The sequence below is a fragment of the Stenella coeruleoalba genome (assembly GCF_951394435.1).
Source record: "Stenella coeruleoalba genome assembly, chromosome: 6".
Classification (NCBI taxonomy): Eukaryota; Metazoa; Chordata; class Mammalia; order Artiodactyla; family Delphinidae; genus Stenella; species Stenella coeruleoalba.
Window position 1 is genome coordinate 90,693,873 of NC_137151.1, and position 13,935 is coordinate 90,707,807.

The 13,935-nt window shown below is 33.6% G+C and overlaps 1 protein-coding gene across 2 annotated transcripts in view; it reads right to left on the minus strand.

The window, feature by feature from the left end:
* BOLL (boule homolog, RNA binding protein) overlaps positions 1 to 13,935 on the minus strand; it is a 58,908-nt gene that overhangs the window by 24,302 nt on the left and 20,671 nt on the right. For both annotated transcript variants that reach the window (XM_079924201.1, XM_079924202.1), the window contains exons 8-10: positions 10,950 to 10,997; positions 10,028 to 10,156; positions 4,630 to 4,728 (exon numbers count right to left, since the gene is read on the minus strand). In XM_079924201.1, the coding sequence (XP_079780327.1) occupies positions 4,630 to 4,728; positions 10,028 to 10,156; positions 10,950 to 10,997 (276 nt within the window). The remainder of the gene's footprint in view (positions 1 to 4,629; positions 4,729 to 10,027; positions 10,157 to 10,949; positions 10,998 to 13,935) is intronic.

A 13,935-nucleotide genomic window follows, 5' to 3' on the forward strand; every position in this document is an offset into this window, starting at 1 on the left:
ATTAATTATAGTTTCTTTGGTTTTTTTCTGCTCCCTGAATTATATGTTTCGTCTGAATTTCTTTTTTTATCTGTTTGTTTTGGTCTCTCATTCTGAAAGCTTACTTCTAATGTGACTGCACACCCATATTTAATAGGGCAGACTAAAATCCTAATGGGAAGTTCTTTGTGAATGATGGGTTTTTCAGTGAGCTTCACTGTAGGTATTTCAGAGGGCCAGCCAACTTTTTCTCAGTGGTATCAAGCATACAGTAAAGACAAATTTAATTCTTTCCATCATATTAATAGTTTCATACAGTGTTTTCTTACACTGGCTAGCAACCATTTTATCTTTCCTCTTTTTTAGTTTGTAATTTCCAGGAACATGGGATATATTTTTGAAAATTAATTTAATTTCCTCTTATATATGTTCTTATACATTATATATATATATATATGCTATTTATCCTTATCTTCAATGTACTGCCATATGCAAAAAATTTTTCATGAGACCCATGCAGTGTGTACTTTTCTGTTTATTCATCACTGAATGGAGATCCATGACAATTCTAAAAATTGGTTTCATGAGTCCTTGACTCCCCTTACTGTTCTCTGTCCCCTCTGAGGCTATCTATAGTTAGACCTATGCACAGTCCATGAAAATTTTTACCCTCTTGTATGCTCAGAGCTGCAAAGCACAGGTTTTTCCTATTCCTGCCCTCCAGAATGCAATACTTTACAATTGTCCTCCTCTACCCTGAGGATCTGCTGAATATGAAGGAATTTTAATCTCTAAATGTTTTATAGGAAGTGTTAATGATACTGAAATGAGGAAATGGTTAGGAAGAAGACAGTAGTAGAATTTTTCTGTAAGGTAAGATAGTTGCTAATGTTTAGGTGAACGCACATTATGGGTCTCTGAGCTAAAAAAACAGACAGTGGTAGTAGGTCAAATCCCTTTCCAATTTACTTTTGAATCATTCTGTCTTTCCAACAAGTAAGGTCTGACAGGCCAATAGTTGTGTTTTTCATTCAAGCCCAATCAGTGCCTTAATTAGAAGAAATTCCTCATAGCCTGGCAAGTGGTTAAATATTATCCTTAATATAAAATGTTTTCATGAATAGCTAGTAATACATTGGAGTTAAATAAAAAGAACATTTAACTTAAAGTTTAATTTCAAATTATAATTTACTCACTTTCCAGTATCTCAATTAATCCTCATAAGAATAAACTTATTAGACACTTAAATTAATGCAAAAATGGAAAAACACTGTAAGGAAGGAAACATAAATACTTTACAATTCTCCACTTACACCCGTATTACCTAGGGATCTGATATTCATCTTAAAAGCTTCAAATGCCCAAATAGACAAAGATTTTCCTTTTGTTCCTTCCTATAGTCTAGTTCAATGGGATAATTTTAACATTATGTGATTTTGCTTTATTGACTTTAAAATTAATTCTGTATGTGACTCTGCTGAACTAGGGAATGATACCCTAATTAATACCATGTTAACCTAATAAATAGTTTCTATATTGGTCTGATTTACAATGTATTATTTGATTTGACAGAATACAGTAGCCTGTGGCTTACCGTCAGTGAGTAGCTTCTGGCAAACAGTCATTTATAGCAGTTAGACTTGTGCTCTGAACTCTGGATAAGGTCTCTGTTTTATTGATTAGATTTGTTGCTTTAAGATAGTTCTGACGTCTGAAATCACTACTTCTGGATATATACAATTAACATCCTTAAAATTATAATAGAGTTTTAAAAATGACTTACACCTTACACTTTTTTATAAAAACAATAGGCTCAAATTCTTCCAAGGAGTATTTCTACAATTGCGGTACGCAGGCCTGTCACTGTTGTGGCCTCTCCCGTTGCGGAGCACAGGCTCTGGATGTGCAGGCTCAGCGGCCATGGCTCATAGGCCCAGCCGCTCCGTGGCATGTGGGATCTTCTCGGTCCACGGCACAAACCCGTGTCCCCTGCATCGGCAGGCGGACTCTCAACCACTGTGCCATCAGGGAAGCCCAACTTTTCTATAATTTTAAGTCACCAAGGTTTTTGGTACACCAGGGAAAATTTGCATAGGAAGAAAAAAGGTTAATGTTTCAAATGTCAATATTTTAATATTAGTCTACTTTAATAAATTTTAGGAAACAATCGTCTCCTATTGATTTAGTAACATTTGTGGATTAATATTCCTATATTATAATACAAATGCACTATAAACAAAAGTAGATAATTTTCCACACAGCAAAATTTGTATAGTAAAGTATGTCTACAAGATTGTATAGTTTTAGAAAACTATACAATTGGTTTTGGAGTTTCTGTTGCTGAGTGGGGCACCATTTTCTATTGAGTGCCATCAAATCACCTAAAGAAAAATATTTGAGTATAAAATACATGGAACCTTCAACCTTGAAAGATAAAATAGGAAATATAAAACTCTATACAAAAGCCCTGTGTTGCAGTTTTGATTTTGAAGGTTTATTTAATTGAATTTTCTTTGTTTCCCCTCATCTCTAACAAAAGGGGAATTGTGGGGGTTTTTTCTGCCCCTTAGCTCAAGCTTCCTACAATCCTGCATATCTAAATTAAAAATAAAATATGCCAGGGACTTCCCTGGTGGTCCAGTGGTTAAGATTCTGTGCTTCCAATGCAGGGAGCATGGGTTCGATCCCTGGTCCGGGAACTAAGTTCCCACATGCCGCACAGCACGGCCAAAAAATATAAATAAATGAATAAAAATAAAACATGCCAAACTTCATTGATTCTGAGATATACATCTTTTCATATTTCAAAAACTCTGAATCAGTATACATTTACAATTGATGGCAAGTTTTTTTTCTTTCATAGTGATACATAAAATAATGGTGTGTTGTATAATCCATGCTAGCTCAGATTCGATGAAATCTATTACAGTTGTGTGAGACGTGGGCTTTGGAGTAAGCTAGTTAACCACAGTTCATAGCTCTTAAACTCTTCCCTAGTCCTGAAATCTTAACTCTGTCAGGACCAAAATCTTCCCTAGGATGTATCCCATGTGAAAACCAGAATTATTGTAAGCCTTAACAAGACAGATTAAATACAAATAGAAACAAGTCAGTGGTTTTGTTAGCCTTTAGCCTGTGGCACAGCAGAGCAAAGATCTGTATCAGGATAGAAAGGGTAAAGTTCCTCTTAGCAGCATTTCTCCAGACAAGCAAGAGGCAGATTTCTGATTCCAGTTTTATGCTTATATGCACAAAGAAAGGTGTCTATTCACACCACTGTTATGACTTATATTCAACATATGTATAATTTTTATATGGTAAAGAATAAGATACCAGTTTCTCTGTACAATTTCTGAATTACCTACTCACAGATTTAAGAAAATGTAGAAAAGTGTATACTCTTAAACTAGAAGAATTAAACTTTAAATCAAGGATGTTTAACATTAATATTCTTTGGAAATTTCTCCTATCCAACTACCACTCTATCCTCTATTGGAATTATTTAGAAGTACAACTTCAATCATTTGTGTTTATATATATGTATAATGTGTGTGTGTATAATATATATATAATCTGCAATTGATTATCTAATATGGCATAGCTATTTCAGCTATTTCTAAAGAAGTGTATCTGGAGAAAGTATTAACATTAGGAGAAGTTTGTTTTAGAAGATTTTGATACTATAATGAGCTCTCTATAAGTAACGTTTACTAACACTTTAGGCTTTGGTATTAGGTCAAAATTATGATTTTAGTCCATGTTTGCAGTACAGTGGCAAGAGCAGTGAAGGAATGCAGTGAAGGGGTGAGGAGATTCGAAAGACTGTGGAGGCTCCTTAAAGTAGACTGTCCTGGCATTGAGTTCCAATATATGGTCTGGGTCAGAAGCAAAAATATGAGTGTGAAATCGCTAACCTCCATCATTTTACTGTAAAGAGTACACTGCAAGCAAGATTCATAGTACCATCATAATAGTTAATCAGTTTGGGTTCTTAGAGGTGTAGTCACATTTCCCTAATATATTTATATATTGAATACACACATGGATCTAACTAGATTACCACTCCTGGCCTGGATCTGATTTAAGGTGCATGAGCACAAAATTCCCAAACTGGAAGAGTAGATCATTAACTGTTTTCATCTCCCCATAAATGTTACATGCCATTACCATAATAAAAATCTTAGTATATGAAGTATCTAGGCAAATTCATAGAGACAGACAGTAGATTAGAAGTTACCAGGGACTGCAGAGAGAAGAATATAAAGTTATTGCTTAATGGGTACAGAGTTTCTATTTGGGGTGATGAGAAAGTTTGGAACTAGATAGTGGTGACATTTGCACAGCAATGTGGATGTAATTAATACCACTTAGCTGTACACTTAAAAATGGAGGATTTTAAGTCATATATATTTTACTACAGTAAATAAAAAGTTTTGACCATGTGTGGTTTATAAGTTGTTCAAAACTAATTCATAGAAATTATAGCTAGTTTAGAATTGTATTTCCTTCACATGAAATAATTAACTAATTCTGTACTTCTGATTGCAAATGTGACATAAATATCCAAAGTTGTTTCTTTTCAGAAGAGAAATCTGGAAAACTTGAAATATGACTGAGAATAACAGAAAAAAATCCAAACAAACTTCTTACTTTAATTGGTTCAGGCTGCATCACAGGTGCAGGCATAGCAATGGCACTTGGAGCATAAACCTGGTGATATGTTGCTTGAACTCCATGATCAGAATAAGGCTATAACAAAACAAAGAAAAAAATATTGTTTTCCATTTATTAATTAAAAATATTTATTCAGCATTACAATTTACTAGGCATTTTGCTACACAATGGAGAAACACATTCTCTATCTTTAATTCACTTATAGACTTATCTGAGACAGACTAGTCAAAATTATCCTAAGTCCTATGACACATATATAGGGATCCATGGGAAAGAAAAGAATTACTTGATGTAGCTTTAGAAAGTTGGGGAGGGGGCCAGGGGAAGTTTTCTAGTGGAGTTTATGCTTGAATTTGAAGAATTAGGGAGAGAAGGTGGGAAAACTATGTGAAAAGGCAGAGAGGCAACTAAGAGCACACCTCATTTGGGAGACCTGTGTGGGTTGTTTGGTACAGCTGGAAGGAAGATTATTCACCGAATGACAGCTGAAAGATGAGGCAGTAGAGTAACAGGCAGGGAACAGATCACGCAAAAGCAGATTTATGGCTTTTCCAGCAGATGGTGGCACCATTCAGTGAAATATGGAATATAAGAAAAGCAAGTTTGATGTTTATGTTATTGTGAGGGGGTTAAAGAGAAGAAGTTAGTTTTGTAACACATAAAAGTCGAGATATTTGTAGGACTTCTAGTAGAGGTATACAGTCAATCAAAAGCTATTGTAGATGTGGCTCTAAAGCAGCACTAATAGAAATAATGTGAACTACATGTTAATTAAAATCAAGACAGTCAAAAGGTACAAACTTCCAGTTATAGGTAAATAAGTACTAGGGCTGTAATGTACAACATGATAAATATAATTAACACTGCTGTACGTTATATAGGAAAGTTATTGAGAGTAAATCCTAAGAGTTCTCATCACACACAAGTTTTTTCCTATTTCTTTAATTTTCTATCTATATGAGATGATGGATGTTCACCAAACTTGTGATAATCATTTCATGAAGTATGTGAATCAAATCATTATGCTGTACGTCTTAAACTTACACAGTGCTGTATGTCAATTATATCTCAATAAAACTGAAAGAAAAATTTCCAGTAGCCATGTTAGAAAAGTAAAAAGAAACAAGTAAAATTAATTTCCAGTAATATATTTTATTTAAATAAATATATTAAAAATATACTAAAGTGTATTCAATATAAAATTAGTGATAAATTTTACATTCATTTTTCATACTATGTCATTAAAACTTGGTGTGTATTTTGCACTTACAATACATCTCAATTCAGACCAGCCACACATTTCAAGTGCTCAATAGCCTCATGTGGTAATGGCTATTGTTGTACTGGAGAGTGCAGGTCTAAAATTCAGAAGTGAGGCTGGGGCTAGAGAGATGAGTATGGATGATAACATCAGAGTGTGTATGTAGGGTGAAACAATGTAGAATCGAATATGAAATCACGGGGAGCAAAAATTCAGCTTACAAAGGAAAATGAAAGGAGGTAAAAGGATTGCCAGAAGAGAGCAGTATCATGGAAACCAAAGGTAGGAAGAGTTTCAAGGAGTATGTCCAATGTCTCTGACAGGTCAAGAAAGACTGAAAAGAAAGGAAACTATTTGGCAATTAGGGAATCACTGAGGAACTTTATCAAAGGCAGCTTCAGTGGAAAGGTAATGAAGTAGACTTCAGCAGGTGAGGGGAGGATGGGTAGTGAGGCAGTGGAAATACTAGATGTAGACTAATTTTTCAAGCTTAGCTTTGAAAGGTAGAAGAGAATTAAGGCATTGGTGGGGGTGTGTCAAAGGATAGTAATTATCTCCTACCAGGTGCTAGGCACTATACAAAGAACTTTCTGTATACAACAACTCTAATCTTTGCATCAATCTTGCAAAATAGATTTTCCGGATGTCTTTATGTTATTAATGTGGATATTACAAAACCAACCCTGTGAAGAGTTAAGTGATTACTCAAAGAAACACACTAGTAAGTGGTGAAGCTATGAACCAATGGAGAGAAAATGTCTTAAAATACATGAGAAAAGAAGGATAATAGTGGAATGAGGTCCCTGAGGAAGAGGGAAGTTATAGTATCCAGAGCAAAGAGGCACAAATAACCTTGGAAGAGAAAGGTTACTAAAAAAATATAAGAAGCTAAGGATGGGTTATGAGTCAGGTAAGTTTGTATGTTGGGGACTGGAAGCTGAGTTGGTTTCCACAAAGTAGTTTCTATTTACTTTGCAAAGTAGAAGGCACTATATTCTAAGAGTGAAGGGGGAAATAGCTACTGAAATAAGTGAGAAATAATGTTAATTCATTTTTATATTTTAGGGAATCTAACTATCAAACTCATAAGAACAAGCCCTGTGTTTTTTAATTTTAGGGAAAAAACACTTAAAATATAAACCACCCCACCCTATTTATTAAGTTATATATTAGACTTATATCTTCTACCAGAAACAATATTAAAATAAAAATATGCTTATATCATTTTGTATGGAAATATCATAAAATTAATGGTATAAGTTAAGCTAATAGAAGCAATATTTCCAGAAAAGTCTTATTAGAGTCCACTAAATAGTGAAATATAACCTGGTAAGTTACCTGATGTCAGGAATTAAGAATATGGTTCAGTGCCAAAGTAGATTGTGGCTAAAAACCTAATGTAAAAGCATTCTTACCTCACTGTTCCCCTCCTTGAAAACCAGAAAACAACAAAAAGAACAAAAGATAGATTTTTAAAATGCCATCATCAAGTAAACAAGGAAGTGTCCACGATCCTGAATCACAATGTAGAATGTCTGCCAAATGCTATGCAATTTGGACCAATATAAGGGAGAATTCTGAAGCCTGAGGAAGGTTATAATTTCCCTGAAGGTAAATGTTCTGAAAGGCCTATTCAAAGATTCTTTAGAGTCTCAAGTGTAGGGGTGTGTCATGCCAAGGCAGAAGGAGGAAAGATCTTCACAGAGATCCAATTTTACTTAATAGCAGGGGAGGCAGAATTGAAGGAGAAATTAGGTTTTCACTATTTTGTGGTCTACTACCTTGCATTATAGCTGAGGAACATTGCTGGAGGTGAAGCAGGGTGCAAGTGGAAAGTGAAGTAACAATTATTACACTCCCATACAGAAAATCTACAAAAAAAGAGACTTTGCCAGGAGCCAAATGATCTCCAGAATGCTAAAAACTGAGGGGAGAGCATCTCAAGCAGGAGACATAAGCAGACTTGGTGGTAGGCTGTTTAAGATAACAGCATGCTTCTCCTACCCTGTATTTCAAAAAATAGCTGGCATCATTTAAAGACGTGTAAAGATATGAAGGAAAAGGAAGCAACCTAAGACTCTTCTCATCCTCTCCAACTCCATCAAGGGAAAAGCAAAAAGGGGGAAAAAAAGAAAAAGATGAGAAATCACTCCAGAAAATAGTAGAAAAGTTCAGATAAATATAATTCTTTAGCTCTTAAAGAAATTATAATAACATGATCTCTATAAAGAGCTCCAAAAAGATTTTAAGCCAACAGACAACATTTACAGGCAATGATGTAAGCAAAGCATCAGAGTCTGGGATAAAAAAGATAAAAATAAAATAGAGATGAAATCTTCATTAGTCATAATAAAAAGTAGACTAAACACAATGAAAAATATAGTCATAATTGTCTTGAAAAAGCATATAAAACAACATTAAAAACTACTATGATAAATTACCTCAGAGATGACAGATATGAAAGACAAAAAAGAGATCTAACATATACATAAATGGTGTTCCTGAAGAAGAAGAAACACACTGGCATAAAAATTTTTTTTTCAAAGTTCTAACAGGAAAAAAGAAACAAATAAAAACTAGCCTGAGAATCAAAGGAGCAAACTGTGTCCCAGGAAAAATATTATAAAGACTGATAAATTCCAAGACATATCCTCGTGAAGTGATTTCAAGTTAAGACAGACTTTTCAGGCACGCAGGAAGAAAAAGCAAATTACGTATAAGGGGTAAAGTCAGGCTGGTTTCAAACTTCTTTACAGCTATACTGAACATCAGAAAACAGTAGACTAGAAGTTCTAAGAGAAAAAAGTGTTGTTATGGGTTGAATTGTGTTCTCTTAAAACTTATGTGTTGAAGTCCTAACCCCCAGTATGTCAGAGTATGACCTTATTTGGAGAAAGGGTCTTTACAGAGGTGAGCAAATTAAAGTATGGTCATTAGGGTGGAAACTAATACAGTATGACTGGTATCCTTATAAAAATGGGAAACTTGGACCTAGAAACAGGAAAGATAATGTGAAGACACAGGGAGACAGTGGTCATCTACAAGCCAAGAAGAAAGGCCTGGAATAGAGCCTTCCCTCACAGTCCTCAGATGGAACCAATTCTTCCAACACCTTGATTTTGGACTTCTAGGCTCCAGAACTGTGAGAAAATACATTTCTATTTTTTAAGTCATCCAGTTCATGTACTTTGTTCCAGCAGCCTTAGCAAACTTATACAAGTATGATGCAGCTATTTTATAGCTAGTCTTAATTTCTTTCAGACTTATAGACAACAAACATGTTGAACAAACAAGGATGTACAAACTCAGAGAGTATATAGCACATATAAGCCTTCTTTAACAAAGACTGCTTGCAGATTCAGTCAACCAAGTGATAAATGGAGGGTGAGATGAAGAATGGAGAAATCATAGTAAAAGTATTGATAGTAAACATTAAGATCCAAAATTGTGGAAATTATTGTTCCAGAAAAATTATGTTATAAACCTTAGCAATAATAATAATAATTATAAAGTAATTGTAATAATAATTACAAAAATACACTTAAATTGGGACGTGGGTATTAATAGATACCCAATAGGTACCCAATCTTTCACAACATATTTAAAACATACCATGTACAGTTTCTGGCATATAGATGATGAGGTTATTAGTAATGGTTTGCAAATATAATTTAAACACATGGAAGATAATATTTACAGTTTACAGTTATAAAATAAATTTGATTTACATTTTTGAAGGAAGAATTTTTTAAAGATTATTTTCTTCTTTGACTTCATTTTTATACACTTTTAATTGACAGACTGTTAGTAACAATACAGATTGACAGGCAAACCAGAAGGAGAAGCATTTATCTTACTCTTTCAAGGGGACTGAGTCAGGGAATAGCCTAGTAGAGTGAACAGATTTGAGAAATGGTTCAGCATTAGTTAGTGAAGAAGTCTAAGATGAAGCATTCTTAGATATAAAAAAGGGGAAGAGATGTGAATAAATCAAAGAAAACATAAGATGTTCAACCTCAATGAGGGTCTTGAATAAATATCTTTAGAAAAGAAAAATAAATAAGTGTTAAGAGGAAGTGGTTATAGATAACTTACTTTGAGACTAACACATACCTCTGGAACTGAAGCTTCCATCAGAGACAGCGGAGGAGGAACATATCCACCATCCTGTGCAATTTCCACTGGTTGATAAATAACCTCAGAAGGTTGCAGGTGTAAGAATGGAACAGAAGAGGCAGGAGACTAAAACACAAAACCATACTTCTAATTAAAATCGGATTGGTTATTTCAATTAAACCAAATGACTTACCCAACACACAAGAGAAATTGGTTTCACATTTTCCTAAAGTTGTTTTTCAGGGACAGAACAGAAGTATCTTAGCAACAAACCAGGAACTCTGGGTTGTTATAAATTCCAATTGTGTAGATGTTATTAATAACTTTATGACTTACAAGTACTAAAATTTCTTAGCACTTTAGAACCTTATATATAAATTAAGATAATCATTAAGATCACAATTAAAGGTTGTAATAATATAACCTATAGTATTTAAATTGTCATAAACGTCTATTCTCGGCTTTCCGACTTCCCATGGAAGTGGGACGTATCATTAAACAATCTTTTTGATGGTACACTATTTGTTATCAAAAGTTGGGAGATGGAATATTTATTTAGGAGCATAAATAAAACAAGCAAAATCTGAAGTAAAGCTATAAAAATGCTAAATTTTCTAATAATACTAATAGTAAAAAGAAGTAAATTTTCATTTCAGTTTACATAGCGCTCACTTATTTATAAAATGCTTTCACTTACATGATCTTATTTGACCATCACAAAAATCATGTGAGAAAACTTTCAACAATATAGTATCATTACTTCCACTTTGCAAATGAGGAAGCTGAGAAATAAAGTGATTAAATGAATTGCCAAATGTATCACAGTTAATAAATACAAGAGGAAGGTCTCAAATCTAGTTCTCCTGACTTAAATATTCAGGCAGTCTTCACAAAAACAAGGAAAAAAATTAATATTTACCTGAGGAACACCCCACTGCCACTGACCTGGTAGACACTGTGCAGGGGCCTAAAATGAAAAAAAAAAAACACCCACCCACATTATAAACAAGGGTTAAAACTGAATATCAACATGCGATAGTATGAAGCTGGACCCCTACACCTCAAACCATATACAAAAATTAACTCAAAATGGAACAAAGATCTAAATGTAAAAGCTAAAACTATAAAACTCTTATAAGAAAACATAGGTGCAAATCTTTGTGACTTTGAACCAGGTAATTAAAAAAATTATGACCTCAAAAGCACAAGCAACAAAAGAAAAAAAGGATAAACTGGATTTCATCAACCTGAAAAACTTTTGTGCTTCAGAAGACACCATCAAGGAGGTGAAAATAAACCCACAATATTGGAGAAAATATTTACAAATTATAAGAAACTTATAAGATTATAAGAATCTGATAAGAAACTTGTATCTACAATATACAAAGAACCCTTATAACTCAATAGTTAAAGGTAAGTAACCCAATATAAAAACTGGTAAAGGATATGAATAGACATTTTCTCAAAGAAGATATACAAAAATGGCCAATAAGCATATAAAAGATATTCAACATCATTAGCCTTGGGCTGTGGAAATCAAAACTACACTGTGATATCACTTCACATACACAAGGAGGGCTATAATCAAAAAGGTAGATAATAAGTGTTGGCAAGGATGTGGAGAAATTAGAACCCTCATAAACTGCTGGTGGGAGTGTAAAATGGTGCAGCCTTTGGAAAGTATGACACTTCCTTAAAAGGTTAAACACAGAGATACCATATGACTCAGCAATTCTACTCCTAGGTATAAGACCTTAGAGAAATGAAAACGTATGTCCACACAAAAATTTGTACATGAATGTTCATAGCAGCATTATTTGTAAAAGCTGAAAAGTGGAAACAACCCAAATGTCCATCAACGTAAGACGGATACACAAAATGCGGTATATATCCAAATAATGTCCAGAACAGGCAAATCTATAAAGACAGAAAGTATATTACTGGTTGCCTAGGACTGGGAGGAGGGGTAAGGGGAATGCCTACAAATGGGTAAGCTTTTTTTTTTGGTGGTATGGTTGCATAGCTCTGTGAATTTAGTAAAAACCACTCTGTTGTACACTTTGAAACGATAAATTGTATGGTATGTGAATTATATCTAAATAAAGCTGTTATTTAAAAAAAAGAGGGTCAAATTACTTAAGGTACTTATTGTAAGATGATAATATAGAACATAGACTTATTATTTCTTAAATTAGTTGTATTATTCCTTAATAATAAATGTTTTACTTTTAACTTATTCTCCACATTTAAAAAGGCTTTTTTTAATTATTAAAGTAAAAAAACAGAAAAAAAGAAGATACCATGAATCTACTATCTAAACTGTTAATTTCATGCTGACCACATCAATTTCTAAAGGATTACATCACTGTGTTATAATGATGACCAAGATAACGTGAGGTCTATGTTCTGTATACCATATTAAAAAAGGCAGGATAATGTATAATCTCTTAAGAAAATATTTTAATAAAAAATCTGAAATAAAATGACATATATGTAGATTTGTTAGATAAATAAAATCACTATCTACTTATGAAGTAAGAAATACAAAGGAGATAAATACTGATTGAACCAGGCATTATCTGATTTGACTAACAAAAATTTCTGTTTTGCTTGCTAAAGGATGCTGCTTATTTATTATTTTTTTGTAAATTTTTAAAATTTTTATTGGGGTATAGTTGTTTTACAATATTGTGTTAGTTTCTCCTGTACAGTGAAGTGAAGCAGAGTTCCCTGTGCTATACAGCAGGTTCTCACTATTTATCTATTTTATATTGACTAACAAAAATTGATAAAACTATCAATCTCAGAATTTGTAGAAAGAAAGAGCAAGGGAAGATATTATCAGAGTGGCAATTTTTAGGGCAGAATGATGATGAATAAATATATAACTGTAAAGAAATATGTGAAGTGAAATTATTTCTTACATTGCAAAATACTATGTTACAAATTGGTACAAAAATCTTTCCCGAGTATATCTAGGTAATATACTTCCAATTTTATAATTTGTGTCAAGTGGAAAACCAGAGCCAAAGTATAAAATTAAATTGTATCAGAGTTCTATTCAGAATACATCTATGTCATGTATGTATATATGTAATCAATTAATGAAGGAGGAGCTGGTCTCCACAAGGTGCAAGCAGAAAGAAAGCAACTTTAGTCTTTCTCATCCCTGGCACTTTAAAAGCATTGTGTTGAAGCTAGTGGTTACCAGTGGTGAGAGGGACAGGGGGAGGGGCAAAATAAAGGTAGGGGGTTAAAAGGTACTAACTACTATGTATAAAATAAATAAGCTATAAGGATATATTGTACAGTACAGGGAATATAGCCAATATTTTATAATAACTATAAATGGAGTATAATCTATAAAAAATTTGACTATGTTATACACCTGAAGCTAATATAATATTGTAAATCAACTATATTTCAACAAAAATAAACTGAAAAGGGTAAAACAAACAAACAAATAAAAACCACTGTGTTGAGCTGTTTTTCCTTGCCCCTGGATAAAAATTAGGATAGATCACTGTTTGGTGTGTGGCAGATTGCAAATGCTGACACTCTGGTTAGGTACTTTGTTCCTTTGGTGATCTCCCTGCTGAGAAATTCTGACTGCAAATCTAGACCTTGATTCTAGGACTCTACTTCACACAGATATTTTTCTCTCCTGGGGTCACCTTAAAGTTTTTTGGAAAGAGTCTCTTCTGTGAGGTTCGTATCTTGCTCTTGGGAAACATAAACCTTTGCTTGCTGTGAGACGTGCAGCACATTCCTACCATAGCGCTTCTCTTCTGGCTCTGCCTCCATAGACCACTCCAGCTTCTTCTTCAGGCCTTTTTTTAAGGAGAGGTCACGCCTAAGTGATACTGTCTCACAAATTTCAGGGGACAAATATTAAACTCTCTTAG